The sequence below is a fragment of the Scyliorhinus torazame genome, chromosome 14 (genome assembly GCF_047496885.1).
Source record: "Scyliorhinus torazame isolate Kashiwa2021f chromosome 14, sScyTor2.1, whole genome shotgun sequence".
NCBI classification, from domain to species: domain Eukaryota; kingdom Metazoa; phylum Chordata; class Chondrichthyes; order Carcharhiniformes; family Scyliorhinidae; genus Scyliorhinus; species Scyliorhinus torazame.
Window position 1 is genome coordinate 167,079,151 of NC_092720.1, and position 27,195 is coordinate 167,106,345.

Here is a 27,195-nt window from a genome sequence, read left to right on the forward strand (position 1 = left end):
ATATGGAGAGAATGTACAAACGCCACACGGACAGTGACCCGGGGAGTCGAAGAAGAACTTTGAAAGATGAGTTCAGACAGAAGTCGTTGAACCCGTTACTACCGGTGATTGGGTACTGCGTTCAAGCCTGATTGTTCAGGAAGAGTATGTGGAGATTTTAAAACCACAATTACAGTCATAGAGGGCACAGAAAAGGCCCTTCAGCCCATTGTGTCTGCGCCGGTCAAAAACAACCACCTCTGTATTCTAATCACATTTTCCAACCCGTAGCCTTGTATGCCTGGGCATCGCAAGTGCACATCTAAATACTTCTTAAATGTTATGAGGGTCTCTGCCTTTCAGGCAGTGAGTTCCAGACTCCCACCACCCTCTGGGTGAAAAAGCTTTTCCTCACATCCCTTCTAAACCTCCTGCCTCTTACCTGAAAGCTATACCCCCTGGTCATTGACTCCTCCAACAAGGGGAAACGTTTCTTCTTGTCTACTCATTTTATGCCGCTCATAATTTTATACATCTGACATTATGCAATTAACCCAGTATTGTGTGCAGATTATTATCCTCTACCGCTTATTGAAGATATATTTGCTGGACACTAAAAAGACCAAACAGTCAGCAAAATAGACATATCACAGGTATATCTACAGACGAATGTGGCTGCAGAGTCACAATCGCTACTTATCATGGAGACATTCAGGTCTTTTTTGTTATCGGAGACTTCCATCTGGGATAACTTTGGCACCTGCTCTTTTTCAGAGATCCAGGAATCAAATTGTGAATGGTCTAACTGCTGTGGAATGTTACCCAGATGACAGTCAGTAAAAAATCTTGCATTAAAAGTCTATGGCCATGAAACCATTGTCGATTTTTGTAAATGTCCTTCAGGGAAGCAAATCTGCCATCCTGATCTGGTCTGGCCTCCATGTGATTCCAGACCCACAGCAATGTGGTTGACTCAGAAATGGCCCTGGCAAACCACTCAGATTGAAGGCAATTAGGGATGGCCAGTGCCAGCAATGCCCACATCCCATGACAGAACAAAGAAAGGAAGCACTGACCACTGTTACAGAGGGACGAATAAGAGTGGCAAGTTTTTCTTGATGGCTGGAAGAAGAGCAAGATAGGAGACAGAGATGGAGGAGGAAAGAGAGACAGGGAAGACAGCAGATAGAGCAATGGGAAGTGGGTATTTGTTTTCATTCATGGGATGTGGGCATCGCTGGCTGAGCCAGCAATTATATATATTTTTTAAATTTAGAGTAACCAATTAATTTTTTTCAATTAAGGGGCAATTTTGCGTGGCCAATCCACCTACCCTGCACATCCTTGGGTTGTGGAGGCGAAACCCACGTAAACACGGGGAGAATGTGCAAACTCCACATGGACAGTGAGCCGGATGGGCCAGCAATTATTGCCCAGCTCTAATTGCCCTTGAACTGAGAGGCTAGCTAGGCCATTTCAAAGGGTATATAAGTGTCGACCACATTGGAGAGGAGGAATTCAAAGGTGGAAGAAGAGAGCAGAAGAAAGTAAATTACACTCTCCTTCCTGTGCTGCAGTGGTGTCCCTCCCTCCAGTGTCACTTGCTCTCGTGTCGCTCACTTTGCTGTGTCTCTTTCTCCTGTTTTCCTCTTGTAGCCATCTGGGAAGGCCACTTCCAGAATACAAAATGGACATTTGCAAAGATTGCAAGGAAAAATGGACAATGTTAAGAAAGCAAGCAGGCACAGAGCCTGTCTGCATATTGGAGCTGCAGCTCCCAGACAAGACTGAAACTGTAGGCCTATTAGCATATGGATGGCCCATCTCCGGGAACAAAGGAAGATAATTAAGTAACCGATCTGGCCCCAGACCTCGCGGCGCCAATTCCCCAAACTGAAAGCAGAAAACAAAGCAGGCCAAAGGCCACCTAGGACATGCCCAGCCATCAGGGCACCCACCCCTTTATTGGTCAAGATCAATACGAGTGATCAAGATACGGCCCAAATGATTGGGGCCAAGTTCAAGGCCCGCCCAAAAGCGGGCGAAGCACCTTCAGGTATAAGAAGGTCCCAAGAAAGAATCGCTCTCTTAGACTTGGCTCTCACAGCGGAGAGACTCGTCCACCAGCTGCACCAGAAGCAAGTCCAAGGTCAACGCTCGCTACCAGACGGACGACCTTAGCTGTTTTCCCTCTACCACTTCGACCCCAGCAGCCTCAGAACCGAACAACGGCCATTGTTCCTCTGACTGAGTGGGCACACGAAGCTAAGTATAGGCTTTAGCAGTAGTGATAGTTTAGTCTGTAGTATTTTGTGCATGAGTAGATGTTACTGTGTGTGTAAATAAATAATATTGACTTTGAACTAACTAACTGGTGTACCGAATCTTTGATCTGTATTCGGGTTTGAACCTTGTGGCGGTATCGAAAGATACCTGCCGACTAGAGCAAACGTAATTAGGATTAAGGAAGGCGACCATATTGACCGCCATATTCAGAGCCAACAAAAGAGAGCAACACTCTCTCCTGCGTATGTGCTGATCCCACTACTGCACGTCTTCAATGCCTTGGATGCTGTGAGTCTTCCTTTTCTGATCTATTGTCATCCGAGGCCACACATCCCACACTGCTGCTGTCAATTTGGAAGCCTCCGAGGATGAAGAATGCTATTCCCACACTAGAAATCTGGGTCAAACATTTACCGGGGCACCTGAGACAGGAGCTGCAATAAGTGAGGTTTTATTCAGATGGGACAATGACAAGTTTAAATCCCCACCTATTCAGGAAACTGCTGTTACTGCAGAAATATTTGGATTGGCTGTGAGAGACGTCAATCAGAGAGCCCACCCACTCTGCCCATTCTCTCCTCTTCCTCTACCACAGCTGCTTCACTTCCTGTAGGGACTCCAAACCAAGTCAGGAGATGGTGAGTGAAGGAGCAGAATTTAGAAGAATTACATTGCACAATATCCACACTAATGTTCAGGCAGTCTGACTATCCTGTGGGCAATCAGGTGTGCAAATGCCCCTTATGCTGTGTGAGAAGATCCAGCTCAGAGACCTGTTTACTCGGTGCTTTGTGCTGAGCTGTTTGAGTGGCTGTGTGTTGGATATTGAGTGTTTATTGGAAGCATTTCCCTTCTGATTTACAGACTGAGTTTTGTTGATGGGTCATTTCTGAATATGAGAAGGTGAGGTGTGATTATCCGGCAGATGTCTGAGGATTCTTATTAATTTCCCATTGTTGAGTTATGTGTGTTGGGAGCTGGTTATTACCCTGCTGACTGAATATTCAGTTCTGTCTATGTGATGGGATCTCTGTACTGTCTTTTCAAATCCCTCAGGACCTCCCACCTCCCCATCTCCGTAACCTCCTCGTAAATAAAGAATTGTATTTGGATATACTTTCACGACCACCAGATGTTCAAAGCACTTTACAGCCAATTAAGTATTTTTGAAGTGTTATCACTGTTGTAATGTCGGAAACGTGAAACGTTAAGAAGGCAAATGCAATGTTAGCATCCTTGCCAAGAGGGCTAGAATATAAGACCAGGGATGTACTTCTGAGGCTGAATAAGGCTCTGGTCAGACCCCATTTGGAGTATTGTGAGCAGTTTGGGCCCCCTACCTAAGGAAGGATGTGCTGGCCTTGGAAAGGGTCCAGAGGAGGTACACAAGAATGAATCTTGGAATGAAGAACTTGTCGTATGAGGAACGTTTGAGGACTCTGGGTCTGCACTCGTTGGAGTTTAGAAGGATGAGAGGGGATCTTAATGAAACTTACAAGATACTGCGAGGCCTGGATAGAGTGGACGTGGAGAGGATGTTTCCACTTGTAGGAAAAACTAGAACCAGAGGACACCATCTCAGATTAAAGGGACAATCCTTTAAAACAGAGATGAGAAGGAATTTCTTCAGCCAGAAGGTGGTGAATCTATGGAATTCTTTGCCGCAGAAGGCTGTGAAGGCCAAATCATTGAATATCTTTAAGACAGCACGGTAGCATAGTGGTTAGCACAATTGCTTCACAGCTCCAGGGTCCCAGGTTCGATTCCCGGCTTGGGTCACTGTCTGTGCGGAGTCTGCACGTTCTCCCCGTGTCTGCGTGGGTTTCCTCCGGGTGCTCCGGTTTCCTCCCACAGTCCAAAGATGTGCAGGTTAGGTGGATTGGCCATGCTAAATTGCCCTTAGTGTCCAAAATTGTCCTTAGTGTTGGGTGGGGTTACGGGGTTATGGTGTTATGGGGATAGGGCGGAGTTGTGGGCTTGTATAGGGTGCTCTTTCCAAGAGCCGGTGCAGACTCGATGGGCCAAATGGCCTCCTTCTGCACTGTAACTTCTATGATACTATGAAGACAGAGATAGATAGGTTCTTCATTAATAAGGGGATCAGGGGTTATACAGAGAAGGCAGGAGAATGGGGATGAGAAAATATCGGCCATGATTGAATGACGGTGCAGATTTGATGGGTCGAATGGCCTAATTCTTATGGTCTTATGGTGACAGGCAATGTCACCATAAGACCCCACACACAACAATGTGACCAGATAATCTTTTTTTAATGGTGTTGACTGAGGGATTGTAACAATCCCACTTGAGACCGATAACATGTAAAAGAGATTCAAATTCCCAGTGACCAACTGAAAGAAACCGCACACAATCATTTTCAGAAATTTACCCTGACAAACTAGCTAAAATAATAGTGACTAAACAATACATAGACGGCCACGAGTACACTAAACTCCAGTCAATATACCCACCTTTAACTTTTAACCTGACAGAACACCTCACACCACAATTGTATTGACCGTTCCGCTATCTGCAGACTCAAATTCTTTACAGGAACCAGTCCAACAGTTTCAGCTTCCACCAGGTTCACTTTTCCCCATTTTACTGAATTGTGACTGAGTGGCCATCAAAAGGGGTTTCTCTGAGTTTCCATGGGAGTTCCAAATTGACTGCCTACACAAAGTTTCCCTGCAACAAATCCTTCCCCGGCAACCCTAGATGAAACTTCTGGAATTTGGATTGCTTTCGGTAGCATAGTAATTAGCACAATTGCTTCACAGCTCCAGGGTCCCAGGTTTGATTCCTGGCTTGGGTCACTGTCTGTGCGGAGTCTGCACGTTCTCTCTGTATGTGCGTGGGTTTCCTCCGGGTGCTCCGGTTTCCTCCCACAGTCCAAAGATGTGCAGGTTAGGTGGACTGGCCATGATAAATTGCCCTTAGTGTCCAAAATTGCCCTTCGTGTTGGGTGGGGTTACTGGGTTATGGGGATAAGGTGGAGGTGTGCAGTTGGGAAGGGTGCTCTTTCCAAGAGCCGGTGCAGACTCGATAGGCCGAATGGCCTCCTTCTGCACTGTAAAAAAAAAAAAAATCTATGAAGGGATGCATCTCTTTGACCAGAGACCATGGGCGAGATTCTCCGACCCCCGCCGGGTCGGAGAATCGCCTGGGGCTGGCGTGAATCCCGCCCCCGCCGGTTGCCGAAGTCTCCGGCACCGGAGATTCGGCGGGGGCGGGAATCGCGCCGCGCCGGTTGGCGGGCCCCCCCGCGTGATTCTCCGGCCCGAATGCGCCGAAGTCCCGCCGCTAAAATGCCTGTTCCGCCGGCGTAAATTAAACCACCTACCTTACCGGCGGGACAAGGCGGCGCGGGCGGGCTCCGGGGTCCTGGGGGGGGGGCGCGGGGCGATCTGGCCTCAGGGGGGCGGGTGCCCCCACGGTGGCCTGGCCCGCGATCGGGGCCCACCGATCCGTGGGTGGGCCTGTGCCGTGGGGGCACTCTTTCCCTTCCGCCTCCGCCACGGTAGAAGAGACTCCCTCCACTGCGCATGCGTGGAAAGCTGTCAGCGGCCGCTGATGCCCGGTTTGCTAGTGTCACACGGGAGGGTTTAAACTAGTATGGCAGGGGGGTGGGCACGGGAGCAATAGGTCAGAAGGTGAGAGCATTGAGGGAGAACTAGGGAATAGGGACAGTGTGGCTCTGAGGCAGAGCAGACAGGGAGAAGTTGCTGAACACAGCGGGTCTGGTGGCCTGAAGTGCATATGTTTTAATGCAAGGAGTATTACGGGTAAGGCAGATGAACTTAGAGCTTGGATTAGTACTTGGAACTATGATGTTGTTGCCATTACAGAGACCTGGTTGAGGGAAGGGCAGGATTGGCAGCTAAACGTTCCAGGATTTAGATGTTTCAGGCGGGATAGAGGGGGATGTAAAAGGGGAGGCGGAGTTGCACTACTTGTTCGGGAGAATATCACAGCTGTACCGCGAGAGGACAGCTCAGAGGGCAGTGAGGCTATATGGGTAGAGATCAGGCATAAGAAGGTTGCAGTCACAATGTTGGGGGTATACTACAGGCCTCCCAACAGCCAGCGGGAGATAGAGGAGCAGATAGGTAGACAGATTTTGGAAAAGAGTAAAAACAACAGGGTTGTGGTGATGGGAGACTTCAACTTCCCCAATATTGACTGGGACTCACTTAGTGCCAGGGGCTTAGACGGGGCGGAGTTTGTAATGAGCATCCAGGAGGGCTTCTTAAAACAATATGTAGACAGTCCAACTAGGGAAGGGGCGGTACTGGACCTGGTATTGGGGAATGAGCCCGGCCAGGTGGTAGATGTTTCAGTAGGGGAGCATTTCGGTAACAGTGACCACAATTCAGTAAGTTTTAAAGTACTGGTGGACAAGGATAAGAGTGGTCCGAGGATGAATGTGCTAAATTGGGGGAAGGCTAATTATAACAATATTAGGCGGGAACTGAAGAACATAGATTGGGGGCGGATGTTTGAGGGCAAATCAACATCTGACATGTGGGAGGCTTTCAAGTGGCAGTTGAAAGGAATACAGGACCGGCATGTTCCTGTGAGGAAGAAGGATAAATACGGCAATTTTCGGGAACCTTGGATGACGAGTGATATTGTAGGCCTCGTCAAAAAGAAAAAGGAGGCATTTGTCACGGCTAAAAGGCTGGGAACAGACGAAGCCTGCGTGGAATATAAGGAAAGTAGGAAGGAACTTAAGCAAGGAGTCAGGAGGACTAGAAGGGGTCACGAAAAGTCATTGGCAAATAGGGTTAAGGAAAATCCCAAGGCTTTTTACACGTACATAAAAAGCAAGAGGGTAGCCAGGGAAAGGGTTGGCCCACTGAAGGATAGGCAAGGGAATCTATGTGTGGAGCCAGAGGAAATGGGCGAGGTACTAAATGAATACTTTGCATCAGTATTCACCAAAGAGAAGGAATTGGTAGATGTTGAGTCTGGAGAAGGGGGTGTAGATAGCCTGGGTCACATTGTGATCCAAAAAGACGAGGTGTTGGGTGTCTTAAAAAATATTAAGGTAGATAAGTCCCCAGGGCCTGATGGGATCTACCCCAGAATACTGAAGGAGGCTGGAGAGGAAATTGCTGAGGCCTTGACAGAAATCTTTGGATCCTCGCTGTCTTCAGGGGATGTCCCGGAGGACTGGAGAATAGCCAATGTTGTTCCTCTGTTTAAGAAGGGTAGCAAGGATAATCCCGGGAACTACAGGCCGGTGAGCCTTACTTCAGTGGTAGGGAAATTACTGGAGAGAATTCTTCGAGACAGGATCTACTCCCATTTGGAAGCAAATGGACGTATTAGTGAGAGGCAGCACGGTTTTGTGAAGGGGAGGTCGTGTCTCACTAACTTGATAGAGTTTTTCGAGGAGGTCACTAAGATGATTGATGCAGGTAGGGCAGTGGATGTTGTCTATATGGACTTCAGTAAGGCCTTTGACAAGGTCCCTCATGGTAGACTAGTACAAAAGGTGAAGTCACACGGGATCAGGGGTGAGCTGGCAAGGTGGATACAGAACTGGCTAGGCCATAGAAGGCATAGAGTAGCAATGGAGGGATGCTTTTCTAATTGGAGGGCTGTGACCAGTGGTGTTCCACAGGGATCAGTGCTGGGAACTTTGCTCTCTGTAGTATATATAAATGATTTGGAGGAAAATGTAACTGGTCTGATTAGTAAGTTTGCAGACGACACAAAGGTTGGTGGAATTGCGGATAGCGATGAGGACTGTCGGAGGATACAGCATGATTTAGATTGTCTGGAGACTTGGGCGGAGAGATGGCAGATGGAGTTTAATCCGGACAATACCTGGGGCAGCACGGTAGCCTTGTGGATCGCACAATTGCTTCACAGCACCAGGGTCCCAGGTTCGATTCCGGCTTGGGTCACTGTCTGTGCGGAGTCTGCACATCCTCCCCGTGTGTGCGTGGGTTTCCTCCGGGTGCTCCGGTTTCCTCCCACAGTCCAAAGATGTGCGGGTTAGGTGGATTGGCCATGATAAATTGCCCTTCGTGTCCAAAATTGTCCTTAGTGTTGGGTTACTGGGTTATGGGGATAGGGTGGCGGTGTTGACCTTGGGTAGGGTGCTCTTTCCAAGAGCCGGTGCAGACCCGATGGGCCGAATGGCCTCCTTCTGCACTGTAAATTCTATGAAATGTGAGGTAATGCATTTTGGAAGGTCTAATGCAGGTAGGGAATATACAGTGAATGGTAGAACCCTCAAGAGTATTGAAAGTCAAAGAGATCTAGGAGTACAGGTACACAGGTCATTGAAAGAGGCAACACAGGTGGAGAAGGTAGTCAAGAAGGCATACGGCATGCTTGCCTTCATTGGCCGGGGCATTGAGTATAAGAATTGGCAAGTCATGTTGCAGCTGTATAGAACCTTAGTTAGGCCACACTTGGAGTATAGTGTTCAATTCTGGTCGCCACACTACCAGAAGGATGTGGAGGCTTTAGAGAGGGTGCAGAAGAGATTTACCAGAATGTTGCCTGGTATGGAGGGCATTAGCTATGAGGAGCGGTTGAATAAACTCGGTTTGTTCTCACTGGAACGAAGGAGGTTGAGGGGAGACCTGATAGAGGTATACAAAATTATGAGGGGCATAGACATAGTGGATAGTCAGAGGCTTTTCCCCAGGGTAGAGGGGTCAATTACTAGGGGGCATAGGTTTAAGGTGAGAGGGGCAAGGTTTAGAGTAGATGTACGAGGCAAGTTTTTTACGCAGAGGGTCGTGGGTTCCTGGAACCCGCTACCGGAGGAGGTGGTGGAAGCAGGGACGATAGGGACATTTAAGGGGCATCTTGACAAATACATGAATAGGATGGGAATAGAAGGATACGGACCCAGGAAGTGTAGAAGATTGTAGTTTAGTCGGGCAGCATGGTCGCCACGGGCTTGGAGGGCCGAAGGGCCTGTTCCTGTGCTGTACATTTCTTTGTTCTTTGTTATGTCATTTCCGCGCCAGCTGGCAGGGCACCAAAGGCCTTTTCCGCCAGCTGGCGGGGCGGAAATTGGTCCGGCGCCGACCTAGCCCCTCAAGGTTGGGGCTCGGCCCCCAAAGATGCGGAGCATTCCGCACCTTTGGAGCAGCGCGATGCCCGTCTGATTTGCGCCGTTTTGGGCGCCAGTCGGCGGACATCGCGCCGTTTCCGGAGAAGTACGCCCCATGTTTCTCCCACATTCTCCCTGATAACTCTCAGAAAGAACATTCTCTCCTTTCTGCTGACCACACTGGCCTTGGTCTCTCAGTGAGACCTGTCCACCCTCTCGCTCCCTGTCCCTCTCTGTCCCCCTGTCCCCGTCTCTCTCTCCTTGTCCCTCTCTGTATCTCTCACTCCCGTCTCCTCTCTCTCTTTTGTTTCTCCCTCTCTCTATCTCTCTGCATCTCATGGGCACCCAGGGAACTGTCCTTAGTCTACTTCCCCAGTGATGATTAACATGGTGAAGTCCTCATTCCTCAGTTGGGAGAGGAGTGTTGGTTTTCCATGAACTTATTTGACCTGAAGCCATGAGACTCCATGGAGTCAATATTTTTTATTTTTAAAATTTAGAGTACCCAATTCATTTTTCCCAATTAAGGAGCAATTTAGCGTGGCCAATCCACCTACCCTGCACATCTTTGGGTTGTGGGGGCAAAACCCACACAAACACGGGGAGAATGTGCAAACTCCACACGGTCAGTGACCCAGCACCGGGATCGAACCTGGGACCTCGGCGCCGTGAGGCAGCAATGCTAACCACTGTGCCACCGTGCTGCCCTTTCCATGGAGTCAATATTGAGGAATCCCACCTGCCAGTGGGATGGGACATTACCAGGGATGTCTGGGATGTTTCCGGATTGATACCATTCAGTGAGTATCTCTGATACTTGACCAGTCTGCAGGGCAGCTGTCCTCACTTGAGTACTAGTCCTCAGACCTTGGTAAGAGAGACTTTACAGAGTTCAGTGGGCTGAGAGCACCTTAATCTTGTTCTGACACAAAGCCAGGATTGTCCAGATGTCTGACTTTCCTCTTATTATTGGACTTTGTCGTGATTGTTTATCATTGTTTGCTGGACCACTTCAGAGGGCAGTTCAGACTCAACCATGTGTGGGACTGGAGTCACATGTAGACCAGGTCCGGCAAATACAGCAGCTTCCCTTCACTGAAGGACAATGTTTGGGATTTTAGTACAATCTGAAAGTTTCCATGTTTTTATTTTGATTCTATCCCACAAATTTCAAAATGGATTAAATTTAATTTCACAACGTGGAGTGTTTGAGGTGAACAACATGTATGTCTTTAGGGGGAAACTAGATAAGTTCATGAGAGAGAAAGGAACAGAAGGATATGCTGATAGGGTGAGATGAAGAGGGGTGAGAGGAGACTTGTGTGAAGCATAAACAGCAGCATGGAGCAATCAGGCTGAATGGCCTGTTTCTGCTCTGGAATTCTACGTGTGGATCTTTCCGTGGTTGGGTTTGATCCCGATCTCTGAATTGTTAATCCAGCACCAGAGCAACTCAGCTGCAAGACCTGGAGACAAATTGATTGAAATGTCTGTTTTATTGGAAAAAGCCCACCCCCCCTCCCCTGAGAGGGGTATGGTTGGGTTCTGTGTCTCTTTGTTGCACCCCCCTCCCTCACACACACACACACACACACACACACACAGCCGTCCCAGCTTATTGGTTGCTGGCTACAAACAGATCTTGGAATAAGTTGGTGAATGGCCGCCACTTCTTGTGGAAGCCCTCGTCCAACCCCCGGCATTTCTCCATTTGTAGAAATTCCGACAAGTCGGACAGCCAGTCTGCAGCTTTGGGAGGTGCTGCTGACGTCCAGTAGGTCCTCTAATAGTGATTGATTTGGCACCCGTGGGTATGTTTCCCAACGGAACTTTTTAATTTGCATTTCCTCATTTCCCCGGTCAGCTGGAACTTCTCTGGCAGTTCCTCTTGCGTTATTAGTGTATTGTCCGTGTAGAGATCCCGAACTGTCAGAGTCCCCCTGTCCATCTTTTGACCCTCCCCCCCCCCTGGCTTTGATCGTCATTACCCTCCCCGCCAGGGAGAATGGGAGTGTGTCCCATCTCTGTATCCTTTTTAACTTCCTCCACCAGACTGGCCAGGTTCCACTTGTGGATCCACGTCCAGTCGTGGGCGATTTGGATCTCCAGGTAGCGGAATTTGTTTTGGGCCTGTTTAAATGGCATCCCTCCAGCTCTACCCTCTCCCTTGTGGGTTCACCAGGAACATTTCACTTTTGTTCAGGTTGAGTTTGTAGTCCGAGAAGGCCCCTAACTCTTTCAAGAGTGCTATGATTCCCTCCATGCTGCTTTCTGGGCCCCCTGACATAGAGGAGCAGGCCATCTGCATGGAGCGAGACTCTTTGCTCCTCTGAGCGTGATCGCTAGTTGCGCGATCGCTAGGCGAACAGCAGGGGGGACAATGGGGATCCCTGCCTTGTGTCTCTGTGCAGCTGGAGGTACTTAGAGCAGGTGGTATTCGTCCGCACGCTCGCCATGGGAGCGCTGTACAGGTGTTTCACCCAAACGGTGAATCCTGTTCCAAGCACAAACCGCTCCAGTGCCTCTATGAGGTACTTGCGTTCGGCTCTGTCAAAGGCCTTTTCTGCATTCAGGGAGATGATCCCCTCTGGTATTCTCTCCCTGGACCGGGTCATGATTATGTTCAGCAGGAACCTGATGTTCGACATTAGCCGTCTACCCTTAACAAAGCCCGTTAGGGCTCCTGCTACCACCTTCGGTACGCAGTCCTCCAATTGCCTGGCTAGGATTTTGGCTAGTATTTTCACGACTACATTGAGCAACAAAATGGGTCTGTAGGACACATATTCTGTTGGGTCTTTGTCCTTTTTGGGTATTAGCGAGATTGAGGTTTGTGCAAGCGAAGACGGCAGGGTGCCCCTCACCAGAGTGTCCGTGAACATCTCCCGCAGGTGCGGGGTCAGTGCTGTCGCAAATGTTTTGTAGAAGTCCACCAGGAATCTGTCAGGTTCCAGCACCTTCCCCACCTGCATGGAGTTGATGCTCTTCATGACTTCTTCCAGTTCTTATGGTGCTTCCAGCACCCATTTCCTATCTGCCCCACAACTGGCATGTCCATCGAGGAACGGCTTCATCCCAAGTCCCTTTGTTGATAATATACTCGTCTATGGCCTGTAATATTTTCTCGCAGAAAGCCTTGTTGGCATGGGGGGCCTGGGCACTACATTCAAGAAGTGCGGAGCGTGGTCAGAGATCACGATCACAGAGTATTCCGCTCCTACTGGAAGCACCGATTTCCCCACTACAAAGAAGTATCCGGGTGCATACATTGTGTACCTGGGAGAAGAAGGAAAACCCCTTCTCCCCTGGGTGAGTGAACCTCCATGGGTCCACTGCCCCCATCTGCTCCATGAATGTGCCAAATTCTTTTGCCATGTTAGAGGTCTTTCCTGTTTTGGGATTCGACCTGTCCATCATGGGTCATGTACACAGTTAAAATCCCGTTTTCCTGCACTCTGGGGTTTCCCTTTGTTAGGGGGACAACCAAAATGGCTGTGGTCACCGTACTCACCATGAGGCCGGACTCCTGCATTCCGCGGTTTCCCTTTGTACAGGGCCCTCCAAAATGGCTGCTTGCGGTCGCCACGTGTGGCCTGTCATGTCCCTATGTTTCCTCTATGATTCTTGGGCTGAAGCAGTTCCTCGATGGACATGCCAGTCCCCCTCACTCGTACGTCCTGACGCTAGCTTTCCCTCTTGGGGTCGGTTACGTGCCTGCCTTTCGCCCGCTATGAGGTTTCCCCTCCTGCTATCCTCCTCACCCTTTCCTGTGCTTCGCTGCCTTCGTCTTTTCCTTCCTACATTTTAACTCCCATATTCAGAGTGAGGCAGTGGAGTCCCGCGCAAAGTGTCTTTCCCGGGCCTGGTACTTGTGCATTTTGGCGATTATCGCCCCCGGCCGCTCTCCGGCCTGGGGTTACGGCTGGAGCGGCCGGTGGGCGCTATCTATTTCTGGCGGGTTGGGAAAGCTATCCCTTCCCACCAGGTTTCCCAACATCTGGGCCACACAGTCCGTGTGGCCCCCTACCTTCGATTACTTCCGGCAGGCCCACCATCCTTAAGTTCTAGCACCGTGACCGGTTCTCTTGGTCCTCTATTTTCCCCTTAAATATCCTGTGCCGCCACCAACCTCGCTATTTCCGTCTCGAGGGCGGCGATCCGATTGCTCTGATCTGTTAAGGCTTTTTCTAGTTCCTTAACGGTGCTCCCTTGGGCCTCCAGTCTCCCCTCTGCCTTGTCCAGGGCCACCTGCATGGTGGTCAGGGCCTCCGCAACTGCCACCTTGGCTGCAGCTTGAATGTCTGTCTATCTCTCTTATGAGCTTAGTTCTCTGGAGAGGAACTTCCTCCATCCACCCTCCGGTGAGGAGGAGCCCGTGTGCAATTTGCCGGTGCCTCTTATTCTGGTGTGTCCGGCCTCTCGACCGCTTGTTTCTCCTGGTTTCTGCAGCTTTTTGTTTCTTTACGGCCTCAGGAGCTACTGTTGCTTGGCATCTTCTCTTGTGCTGTTGTTAGATAGGGTGAGAGGATACTTCTTTCTCCGTTTCAGCGGGCTATTTTGAGTAAAAGAGCCTAATTTCAGGTTCTTGGGAGAAGAGCCACCTGACGTGCGACTACTTAGCACATCCCCATTACCGGAAGTCCTTGAAATGCCTTTTTATGTCTTCCTTAAAGATTTTAACTGAAGGCCTTGGCCTTTCCCAAAAGCCTGGCCTTGGATTTGATAGTTTTGCCCAGTGCTGTGCCTGAGAGCTGAATTTGGGATGTGCAGTCTGAGTGAGTGCAGTGTGTCTAATTTCCCAAGATAAACCAGAACCCTTCAATCAGCTGTATTGAAACAATATTATCCTTGGCTGCTGGCACTTCCTGCCCAGTGTGTTTTCTTCAAATAATTTCAGAAACATTCCACTAAATTAACATTTCTCCTGAGTTTTTTATATTAAACACATACTCTCAGGGCAAAACTGGTCTTTGCCAGCACGACTGGAGCTCACAGTGAATTGATAGCCTGTTTTACACTCTACCCAACTGTCTTTTCAATTGACCTGATGGTGCCTGGGAAGATGGGGTCTGGGTGGAGGAAAGAAAGTAGCCATATTGTCTGCTCCTGGTCACTATCCAGTGTCCCTGCTGGAAACAGAGGGCGTGTGACAGTCAAGTCAGGAAAAAGAAAGGACTTGTATCTGATCTCCCACACAGGGGAATAGCAGACTGGTACTCACTGTGGAACAGTCTCTAACTGAGGAGTCAGTCCCTTCAGCAAAGGAGGAGAGGGAATTGGGGGAAATCATGTTTCCTTTTCCTGTTTTACAGAAGTACTGCACCATACTACACCAGAGAATACAGAGAGGATAGACACCGCAGATAGATCCTGACCATCACCCAAGGAACAACTGCATAACTGTGGGAAGACATCCAGTCCCTTCACAGAATTGCTCAACACAGAGAAGGTTGGGCAGTGAAACCATCATCTGTGAATCGGTCGGGTCAGGGGAACTTTGACAAATCATCAGATCCGAAACTGGTCAGTGGTGTGGAACCTTCCATCAGAACCAACCTTTCCGAAGGTTCGGCTGTGGGTGATCGGTCAGGTTGAGGCTGAGAAGTGTGAGTGGGCTCCAAGTGTGGTGAGAGCTTCAATCATTCATCACTCATGAACCACTGACTTATTCCTACAGGAGAGGCTCTTCAAGTGTGAGGTCTGTGAGAACAGCTCCACAGGTTCATGAGATCTCCTAACTCATAAAGCGCTTCTTTTGAACCTGAGCTTTCCAGCGACATGGAAGAGAAACCATTCACATGTGAGGTGTGTGACCAAGCCTTCACACGGTCATCAACACTGCTGCAACACCAACGCATTCACACAGGGGAGAAGCCATTCAAGTGCACGGTGTGTGACAAATCATTCACACGGTCATCGATTCTCCGCACACACCAACGCACACACACAGGGGAGAAACCATTCAAGTGTGCGGTGTGCGACAAATCATTCTCACAGTCATCGATTCTCCGTGCTCACCAACGCATTCATACAGGAGAGAAATTGTTCATGTGTGAGGTGTGTGACAAAGGCTTCACGTTATCATCAAGTCTCCTACGCCATCAGACAGTCCACACAGGAGAGAAACCCTTCAAGTGTGAGGTTTGCAGTAAAGCCTTTGCGACATCTACAAGGCTCCTGATACACCAGAATATTCACGCCGAAGAGAAACCTTTCAGGTGTGAGGTTTGTGAGATGGGTTTCACCCAATACTGTCATCTCTTGTGTCACCAGAGGATTCACACTGGAGAGAAACCTTTCAAGTGTGAGGTGTGTGACCGAGCTTTCACACATCCGTCAACGCTCGTGCAACACCGACGCATTCACACAGGGGAGAAGCCGTTCACGTGTGAGGTGTGTGATAAATCATTCTCGGATTCATCGACCCTCCGCTCACACCGACGGGTTCACACAGGCGAGAAACCTTTCAAGTGTGAGGTGTGTGACAAATCATTCTCACAGGTATCGAATCTCCGTGCACACCGACGCATACACACGCAAGAGAATCCATTCATGCATGAATTGCATGACAAATGATTCGCCTGTTCATCAAACCTCTGCAACCATCGGCGCATTCACTTCACATGCCGGTTTTGTGACAAAACCGTCAAGCATTTGCCGATACTCTGTGTCTACACTATCAGAGGGATCCACACGGCAGGAACCCTTCAAGTTTGAGATTTCCAAGGATATTCTCCTTAAGTCTTCACATCTCCTGAAAACCAGTGGATTCACACAGGTCTGAGGTGTGTCGCAAGGCTTTCACACAGTCAGTGTGTCTCTTGGGCCATCAATACACTCACATAGGGGAAAAACCCTATTGGTGTGAATTCTGTCGTAAAACCTTCACACAGTTGTTGGACCACCTGTAACATCAGTGAACCCACACGGGAGACAAACCCTTCCAGTGTGACGTGTGTCAGGATTGTTTCACCTACTCCTCCTCTCTCACTGACATCTCCATACGGACTTGGAGCCGGCTCACCTACTTCACTTACACTGAGAGTTGTCTGTGTTGTTTACCCTCCAGTGCTCACACAGGGGAGCTGTCCTTCCAAAGTATTGTCTGTCTCAGCAGTGTCTGTCTCCAACCTCTCTCACCATCAGAACAATTGTTTCAAGAAGGTCAACTTAACCTTTGACCAGCTTGTCAAACATCACCAAAAGAAGACATCAATCTGTATAGAAGCTGCTGTATAAAGTCAGCATCCTTTCAGTGCAGCGTCAGGTACAAGTCACTCACTGACTCTCACTCTGACCAAGAAAACAATCAGATACTCAGTGGTTAGAAAGGCTTCAGCTTTTGATCGGCCAGCACAAGCACCCGGGGGAAGGAGCCATTCCTGGATGGAGGGACTTCAATTAGCCTCAGCATCTCTGTCTATGGAGGGAGAGAATTACTGGGATCCCTGTTCCTCATCAGTGACTCCAGCTGGGAAGTCAGGGGGAGGGCAGGATGTGGCTTGGTGTGACAGCCTCCATTATCTCTCAACTTTCCCTGTCTGGGCCAACACCCTGAATAGCCACTCGAAAAGAGCACATAGAGGACAATCAATGTCACAGATTATACTTCAGGTCAGTACCCTGAGCTTTGGAGGGACTGTGAGAGGATGACAGCTTGTATTTATAGAGCACTTTGATATAGTCAAACATCCCTAAGTGTTTAATCGAGACGTAATCAGAAAAAAATTAATACCAAGACAAAGGAGATATTAGGAGGGGATGATCAAAAATATGGTCAAAGAGGTGGGAATTAAAGAGGACCTTAAAGGAGGGAGAGAGATAAAGGTACAGAGAGGTTTAAGGAGGGAATTCTAAAGATATCTTAACACCGAAGGTGCATCCGTTACAAGCTCTGTTAACACGAGGACAGCTACATGAATGGGAAATATTTTGAGTGTGTGATTTGTGTTGGGTTTTACTGGTGTCTTCCAACCCCACAGGGGAGGAACTTTTCAGCTGTGAGGGGTATGACTAAATCTTCACACCTGGTATCACTTCCCAGCATTCTCCCCATAGCACATTCTTCCTCTTGTTCTCAATCCTTTCACCTGTTTCTCCCTGTCCACCCTGTATAGACCCCTCAATTTTGAAAACCTCGATCAAACCTCCTCTCAGCCTTCTCTCCAAGGAGAACAGTCCCAACTTTACGAATCTGTCTGTAACTGAAGTTCCTCATTCCTGGAACCATTGAAATGAATCTTTTCTGCACGCTCTCTAATGCCTTCACATCCTTCCTAAAGTACGGTGCCCATGACTGGACACAATACTCCAGATAGAGTCTAAACAGAGCCTCTGTACAGCTGGAACAGAACTACAAGGCACAACTGGTTTTGGGGAGGAGAAGTCATGGGTTATCCTTTCTCTTCAGGATGGTCCTGGAGTAATGAGCAGTTTTGACAGAGGGAGCAGGACCACTGGTGCATGATGTAGTCCAGTCAGGGCTGCCGATGGATGGATAGACCAGTTGTCTACCAGATACACTCAAATCTTCCCGCCTTGGACTTTGAGAAGCAGGGAGATCAACCAGGAAGGAAAAGTAATTATGGGAACAAGGGCATAGAAGGTGGATATGAGGGAGTGGTCACCCCAGATTCACAGCTACAGGAGCATTGTGGGGAATGGAGGGCCAAAAGGCAGAGAATTGGGAATTAGAAAATGCTGTCCAACTCACCGGGGGGGACGTTTCTTCCAGGAATGGAAACTGATTGCTCCATAGACCCATGTGATGACTGGATCTCCGTAACCGTTGGTGGGTTTGTATGATCGAATCGGGCTCCTGTGTCACAGAAGTTTGGTGTCAATTCTGACCATCAGGATTGGGAGCCAGACTAAAGCACAGGGATTTTAAAAAAAACTTCTGTCTGTCGTATTCTGAGATAGTTTCCCCTGATGTCAGTGAAGTGGGCCATCTCTCAGGGGTGGGTATGGGGTAGAATTGAACCCTGCTTGAGTCAGTGATGTGAATTATGGACAGATCCTCTTCAGGTGAAGGGTGTTTGACTAATACCATGGGTAATGTTTGTACTCTCCTGTCTGGGACGACTACTATTCTGAGTATGGTGAGGGAGTGGAGGTGAGTCTCTACAGTCCTGAGTTCCCTCAGCCCATCACACCTCGATGTAATAACGGTGTGATACGTTCACCGTACACACTTCCAAGATTCATTTCATGGGAAAGATCGAGTCATTTTCAAATGCTTTGTTATTTTGGTTTACTCAAAGGTTTGGTGTACGCTGAACATTGTGTTGCTGTTTGTCTGTTGTTTTCTTAATCTTCTGTTTGGTTTAAAACTCACAATAACTTTTTTTTTAAACTTAACCCAAACTTTGTGATTTGTTGGCATTGGTGTGTTCCTATTCACTGACACACTCAGGAGCCTGCAGTAAAGTCTCGCCGTCCGGGGGGGTAATGTCCCCGTGAATCCTTGCAAATGGCAAAATCGCGCATTCAATTAGATAGGTTCCTGTAATATGAGGGCAGCATTGGTTTGTGCAGTTACCCTAAGGGAAACTGTGATGCAACACATACATATGGCAGATGGGGAGTTCTGAGCAACACCTGACATGTGTTGAACATTTTTAAAGAGACAGTTCCCATTTATAAAAAAGAATGAATCACCTGAAAACTGGCAGACAAAATCAGTGAACATTATTGCAGCTCTGGACAACAAAATGCAGACATTTCTGGGTTAATTTCTCTGTTAAGGTTGCATTTCAGCTGCAACCAGTCCAGTCTCTGTTCCATCATGAATTCTTTCTCCTCGGGAAAGAAAATATCGATCAACGACCATCGCTCTTGCGATGGCCAATGCGGTGTATAAAGTACAAAGCGCAGGTAAGTGAAAGGACGAACCTGGAAGTCGTGTAAGGTGGCTATATCATCCTGGGCTGGTATACTTTCTCCATCAATGGGTTTGAAATTTCCAGTTCCCAGGAAGCAGAATGTTTCTAGCTTTTGGGGCTAAAGGGATCAAGGAATACAAGGGACAGGCGGGATCAGGGTATTGAACTTGATGATCAGCTATGATAATGAATGGTGGAGAAGGCTCGAAGGACCAAATGGCTTCTTCCTGCTTCTATTTTCTATGTATTTTTCCCTGAGAAAGGAAGACTTGGAATATTATATCAACTTTCACAAACTCAGGGCACCAAAGAGCATTTGACGGTCCATGAAGTGCTTTTTGAAGTGTAGTCACTGTAATGTAGCAAACATGCTATCCCTCCCACCACTTGATGCGCTGTGTCTGGAGGACTCCCTTTGTCCCCTGGGTTCTGCTCCCAAACACAGCATCTGATGACATTAAGGTCAGTAATACAGGAGTATCTGGGTGATTGAGGCAGGTGAGTCTTGATCCTGATCCGGGTGTGTGAGTGGCCCGGGTTAATCCCACACTCCAGGGACAGTTTATATTCTTTTATTAAAAATAAATTTAGAGTCCCCAAAGGGCAGCATGGTAGCATAGTGGATAGCACAATTGCTTCACAGCTCCAGGGTCCCAGGTTCGATTCCGGCTTGGGTCACTGTCTGTGCGGAGTCTGCACGTTCTCCCCGTGTGTGCGTGGGTTTCCTCCGGGTGCTCCAGTTTCCTCCCACAGTCCAAAGATGTGCAGGTTAGGTGGATTGGCCATGATAAATTGCCCTTAGTGTCCAAAATTGCCCTTAGTGTTGGATGGGGTTACTGGGTTATGGGGATAGGGTGGAGGTGTGGGCTTGGGTAGGGTGCTCTTTCCAAGAGCCGGTGCAGACTCGATGGGCTGAATGTCCTCCTTCTGCCCTGTAAATTCTATGATTTTTTTTCCCAATTAAGGGGCAATTTAGCATAGCCAATTCATCTACCCTGCACATTTTGGGTTGTGGAGGGAGACCCACGCAGACTTGGGAAGAATGTGCAAATGGCGCCTTGAGGCAGCAGTGCTAACCACTGCATCACCGTGCTGCCCCTTCCAGGGATAGTTGAGAGGGATAAATGCAAAATACTGTGGAGATGGAATGTGAAACCAAAACAGGAAATGCTGAAAAAATTCAGCATGTCCAGCAGCAGCTGTGGAGAGAGAAAGTTAACTTTGAGTCTGTATGATTCTTCTTCAGAGCAGGAGAATCTTTTCTTTTTCCTTTTTTAAAAATAAATTTAGAGTACCCAATTCATTTTTTCCAATTAAGGGACAATTTAGCATGGCCAATCCATCTACCCTGCACATCTTTGGGCGAAACCCACGCAAACACGGGGAGAATGTGCAAACACTACACGGACAGTGACCCAGAGCCGGGATCGAACCTGGGACCTCAGCGCCGTGAGGTTGCAGGGCTAACCCACTGCACCACCATGCTGCCCAGACCAGGAGAATCATACGAATTTGAAACGTTAACTCTATTTTCTCTCTCCCTGGATGATGCTGGACCGGCGGAACTGTTCCAGCATTTACAGTTAGATGGAGCTTGACTCTGTATTTAACCTGCGCTGTACCTTATCGAAACAAACCTGTTGGACTTTAACCTGGTGTTGTAAGACTTTTTACTGTGCTCACCCCAGTCCAACGCCGGCATCTCCACATCATGTACCTTCTCTGTGAGGGGTTGATGGGACAGTGTCAACGTGGAGAAGTTATTGCACCACCATTTTAAATGTGGAGAAGTTATTTCTTTAAGTTCATATGCCAGTGTGTTTAAATATGATGAGTTTCACCCTTTCAGACAGCGCGTGCCAGACCCTCACCACCCACTGGGTGAAAACATTACTCCTCAACTCCCTTGTAATCCTTTCATTAAGGACTTTAAATCTCTGCTCCCAGGTTATTGACCTTTCTGCTCAAGGAAATAAAATTGAAACAATCCCATCAGCTGCCTCTGTTACTTCCCTCCCTTCCACTAACCTGCCTGGACAAACCTCCATTAATGCTCCCCTTGCCCAAGCCCTGAACTCACATCTTTCTCCAGTCTCTCTCCTCATCTCCTCTCATGTCCTCTCTGAGCTCATCTTGTCCATGAGAACCGCCACCTGTTCCCTCGACCCTATTCTCACTAAACCGCTGATCACCCCACTTCCCCTCCTGGTCCCCATGTTAGCCGATATTGTTCACGGTCCTCTTCTGTCAGATATTATCTCTCTCCTTTAGATTTGCTGTTATTAAAAAAAACACTTGGCCCGCGACATTGCAAACTATCACCCCATCGCCAACCTCCCGTTCCTTTCCAAAGTCCTTAAACGTGTTGTTGCTTCCAAATTCTACAAACAGATGAGGGGCAGAATGAAGGGTCAGATAAGTGGGGTGGAATCAGGCGAAGGGCAAGAAGTTAACAGAGAGGGGTTATTTCCCAAGTCCCACAGTCACAACGTCACTCACCGAGTTAAAGTCATTTCCAGATTTACACTGTCACTCCCAAAGTCCCTTCCCAAATCGCAGTCAGTCCCCGAGTCATGAAGTCACTCCCAACATTACTCTACATGTCTATCTCTTATCACCTCTCGTGTTCCTCCCTCCTGTGTCCCTTCTCTCCTGTGTCTCTCTCCTGCGTCCCTCTCTCTCTCCTGTGTGTCTCTCTCTCCTGTGTCCCTCTCTCTCCTGTGTCCCTCTCTCTCTCTCCTGTGTCCCTCTCTCTCTCTCCTGTGTCCCTCTCTCTCTCTCCTGTTCCCCCTTCTCTCCTGTGTCCCTCTCCCTCCTGTGTCCCTCTCCCTTCTGTGTCCCTCTCCCTCCTGTGTCCCTCTCCCTCCTGTGTCCCTCTCTCCTGTGTCCCTCTCTCCTGTGTCCCTCTCTCTCTCCTGTGTCCCTCTCTCCCTCCTGTGTCCCTCTCTCTCCTGTGTCCCTCTCCCTCCTGTGTCCCCCTCTCTCCTGTGTCCCTCTCCCTCCTGTGTCCCTCTCCCTCCTGTGTCCCTCTCTCCCTCCTGTGTCCCTTGCTCTCCTGTGTCCCTCTCTCCCTCCTGTATCCCTCTCTCCCTCCTGTGTCCCTCCCTCCTGTGCCCCTCTCTCCCTCCTGTGTCCCTCTCCCTCCTGTGTCCCTCTCTCTCTCTCCTGTATCCCTCTCTCCCATGTGCCTCTTTCTCTCCTGTGCCCCTCTCTCCTGTGTATGAGTCTATCCTGTGTCCCTCCTCTCCTGTGTGTCCCCCTCTCTCCCCTGTGTCCCTCCTCTCTCCCCTGTGTCCCTCCTCTCTCCTGTGTTTCCCCCTCTCTCTCTCCTGTGTTCTCCCGCGTGTCCCCCCTCTCCTATGTCCCTCTCTGCTGTGTATGTGCTGATCCCATGTGAGGAATGTAAGATTTTAGACATATTGGAATAAACATTTGACAATTTACGGGTTAATGGCTTGGGTTAGAATGTGTTTGACTGCAGTAGTCATGTTTTTAAAATAATCTAATTTTGCAAGACCAGAAAGCTTTTCGGAGCCAGAGGTGAAATTGACCATCGTAAAAGCCTGGGCTGATGCACTGTTGTTTGACTACGGGGAGTCCCTGGGGAGTTAATGTATTTTCAGCCTGGGGAGTTGATTTGTTTTCAGCTTGAGGAGATCATGCCATTGTCGAATGGAGCTAAGATATTCAGACATTTTGAGAAAGCATTTGAGTTCTGGTCTAAAAGGGTAGCCACATTAGAACACAAGTAAAGTCTTTTGCTCTAACAGTAGTCTAGATTTTAAAAATAGTTTTCAAAGCTGTGTCGACTTTGAGGAAACGGGGCAAGCTGAAATAAACCTGTTGAAACAGCTTTTTGAAGACATCCAGCCAGAGTTTGCAGGGGTTCTAACAGGAGCCAAATCTATTTGCAATTATTATTCTGTGCCATTAGGATGTGCAATGGATTGTGAGCTATATGTTTTTCCCTTTTATGTTGTGTAATTGAGAATAGAGATAGTAATTAAGGGTATTGTATTTACTGAATTGAGCAGTATTGTTTAAGGGGTCATTGTAAGCTATTTTCGGGTGTGTTAATAATAAAGTTTTGTTTTAAAAGACCAAATCCCTATTTCTTCATGCAATCACTCCTGGAGCAAATCATTCTTTCTGCACAATCTTAGGAAGTAAACTAAAACATTGGAGTTTCGGTCCATTATCCCAGCCACTGTTGGGGATCTGGTCTGGAATCGTAATACCCACCACTGCCCGTCATCGCTGCCTTGGATGCTGTGGGTCTTCCTCTTTTGATCTGCTGTCAAACACATCCGAGGCTACATCCCACACTGATGTTATCAGTTTGAAAGCCTCTGAGGATGAAGAATGCTGTTCCCACACTAGAAATCTCTGTCAAATGTTTACCAGGGGAACGGAGACAGCAGCTGCAATCAGTGAGGTTTTATTCAGACGGGACAATGACAAGTTTAAATCCCCACCTGATCTGTGGGATCACTGTGCTGTCACCCCTGGTGGGTCAGTCCTCTTTGGGGGACAGGGCATATGCAGGGAGGGTGATGGTGGTGTCTGCGACATTGTAAGCTACAAGTCAGTGAGTATGACTGCCAGGCTGTTGCTTGACGAGTTTGTGGGACAGCTCTCCCAATTTTAGCATGAGTCCCAGATATTAGTCGGGAGGATTTTGCAGGATTGACAAGGTGGTGTTTGTCATTTTCAGTGTCTGAGCTGACACCTGGTGGTCCGTCCAGTTTCATTCTAGTGTCACTTTCACCGAATGGGAGTGTTTCGGTAGACCATTTCAGAGAGGAGATAAGAGTCAAAACACATTGCTGTGCGTCTGGAGTCACATGTAGGGCGGACTAGGTAAGGATGGCAGAATTCCTTCCCTAATGGAATAACAATCTAGAGATTGTTCAAATCCAACCATAGAAATTTGCACACACAATTCCAGAGCAGAAACCGGCCATTCGGCCCAATTGCTCCATGCTGGTGTTGATGCTTCACACAAACCTCTTCTCACCCCTCTTCATCTCAACCTATCAGCTCATCCTTCTGTTCCTTGCTTCCTCATGAGCTCACCTAGTTTATCCTTAAAGACATCCATGTTATCCACCTCAAACATGTGACTCCAGGGTTGACTCTGAACTGCACTCTGAAGTGGTCCAGGAAACAATGATAAACAATCACTACAAAGTCCAATAATAAGAGGAAAATCAGACAGATCTGGGCAATCCTGGCTTTGTGTCAGAATAAGATTAAGGTGATCTCAGCCCAGTGAAATCTGTAAAGACTCTCTTCTTGAGATCTGAGGACCAGTACCCAAGTGAAGAGAGCTCAGACTGGTCAAGTAGCAGTGACACTCGTTGGTATCAATCCGGAAACATCCCAGGCTCCTCCCTCACCATCTCATGGAATATTCCATCCCACTGGCAGGTGGGGAATTCCTCAATATTGACTCTATGGAGTCTCATGGCTTCAGTTCAAACAAGTTAAAAGAAAACTACAATGTTAATTATCAGTGGGAAAGTGGACTAAGGACAGATCCCCAAACTGGGTGTCCATGAGATGCAGTGAGCTATCATCAGCAGCAGGATTCTATCCACCAAAATCTCACAGCCCGGCACAGCTCTCATTCCATGATGTTCATCAAACCAGTAGCTAGACATGTCAAGGGCAGCACTGGATATACTTTGGAGTCAGGTTTGAACCACAGGATAAACACCAAGAGTAACAGGTAACAAACTGAGCTAAGAATCCCACAACCAACATATCAGAGTAACATTCTGTATTGCTATCAATTCCACAACAGGAAAAGGTGATCCCATGAACATCTCCATTTTCAACCATGTTGGACCCTGTACACGAGAGCAAGACACCATGTTAATAGCACTGCTGCCTCACGGCGCCGAGGTCCCAGGTTTGAGCCCGGCCTTGGGTCACTGTTCATGTGGAGTTTGCACATTCTCCCTGTGTCTGCGTGGGTTTCACCCCCACAACCCAAAAGATATGCAGGGTAGGAGAATTGGCCACGCTAAATTGCACCTTAATTGGAAAAAAATAATTGAGTACTCTAAATTTTTTTTAAAAAGACACAATGTTAAAATGTCCTTAAACAAAAATATTGAATGGATGATCAAATCCGGCCCCCTCCTGTGATACTGAGAGAGAACCCCGCCTGACCTCTCAGTTCCTCCCCATTGTTGAGTTTGAACTGCAATGTTCAAGGGGGAGTTAATTTGTTTTCAGCTTTGGAAGATGGCATTGCTGGGTGGAGCTAAGATACTCAGACATTTTGAGAAAGCATTTGAGTTTTGGTCTGCTAAAGACAGTGTGGTGGAATACTTGCCACTCACACAGTTGGGAACATCTGCAACAACTGAAGAGCCTCAACAGTATCAAGAACACAGCAGTTCTCTGAATCAGAGCTGCTACCATTAGACTCAATAGAATCATAGAATCATAGAAGTTTACAGCATGGAAACAGGCCCTTCGGCCCAACCAGTCCATGCCGCCCAGTTTTTTACCATTAAGCTAGTCCCAGTTGCCCGCACTTGGCCCATAACCCTCTATACCCATCTTACCCATGTAACCATCTAAATGCTTTTTGAAAGACACAATTGTACCCGCTTCTACTACTACCTCTGGCAGCCCATTCCAGACACTCACTACCCTCTGAGTGAAGAAATTGCCCCTCTGGGCCCTTCTGAATCTCTCACCTTAAACCTATGCCCTCTAGTTTTAGACTCCCCTACCTTTGGGAAAAGATGTTGACTATCTACCTTATCTATGCCCCTCATTATTTTATAGACCTCTATAAGATCACCCCTAAGCCTCCTACGCTCCAGGGAAAAAAGTCCCAGTCTATCCAGCCTCTCCTTATAACTCAAACCATCAAGTCCCGGCAACATCCTAGTAAATCTTTTCTGCACTCTTTCTAGTTTAATAATATCCTTTCTATAATAGGGTGACCAGAACTGCACACAGTATTCCAAGTGTGGCCGTACCAATGTCTTGTACAACTTCAACAAGACGTCCCAACTCCTATATTCAATGTTCTGACCAATGAAACCAAGCATGCCGAATGCCTTCTTCACCACCCTGTCCACCTGCGACTCCACCTTCAAGGAGCTATGAACCTGTACTCCTAGATCTCTTTGTTCTATAACTCTCCCCAACGCCATACCATTAACTGAGTAGGTCCTGGCCTTATTAGATCTGCCAAAATGCATCACCTCACATTTATCTAAATTAAACTCCATCTGCCATTCGTCGGCCCACTGGCCTAATTGATCAAGATCCCGTTGCAATCCTAGATAACCTTCTTCACTATCCACTATGCCACCAATCTTGGTGTCATCTGCAAACTTACTAACCATGCCTCCTAAATTCTCATCCAAATCATTAATATAAATCACAAATAACAGTGGACCCAGCACCGATCCCTGAGGCACACCACTGGTCACAGGCCTCCAGTTTGAAAAACAACCCTCTACAACCACCCTCTGCCTTCTGTCGTCCAGCCAATTTTGAATCCAATTGGCAACCTCACCCTGGATCCCGTGAGCTTTAACCTTCTGCAACAACCTACCATGCGGTACCTTGTCAAAGGCTTTGCTAAAGTCCATGTAGACAACGTCTACTGCACTACCCTCATCTACCTTCTTGGTCACTCCCTCAAAAAACTCAATCAAATTTGTGAGACATGATTTTCCACGCACAAAGCCATGCTGACTGCCCCGAATCAGTCCTTGCCTCTCTAAATGCTTGTAGATCCTGTCTCTCAGAATACCTTCTAGCAACTTACCTACTACAGACGTTAGGCTCACCGGTCTGTAGTTCCCAGGCTTTTCCCTGCTGCCCTTCTTAAACAAGGGCACAACATTCGCCACTCTCCAATCTTCAGGCACCTCACCTGTGGCTGCCGATGATTCAAATATCTCGGTTAGGGGACCCGCAATTTCCTCCCTA

The 27,195-nt window shown here is 48.1% G+C and overlaps 2 protein-coding genes across 2 annotated transcripts in view; one reads left to right on the forward strand and one right to left on the reverse strand.

The window, feature by feature from the left end:
* LOC140390192 (major histocompatibility complex class I-related gene protein-like) overlaps nucleotides 1-27,195 on the reverse strand; it is a 123,600-nt gene that overhangs the window by 93,735 nt on the left and 2,670 nt on the right. The window lies entirely within an intron of this gene.
* Nucleotides 14,594-27,195, forward strand: part of LOC140390194 (uncharacterized) — a 114,909-nt gene continuing 102,307 nt past the window's right edge. The window contains 1 exon segment of the mRNA XM_072475143.1: nucleotides 14,594-15,975. Within this exon segment, the coding sequence (XP_072331244.1) occupies nucleotides 15,125-15,975 (851 nt within the window). The 5' untranslated portion in view covers nucleotides 14,594-15,124.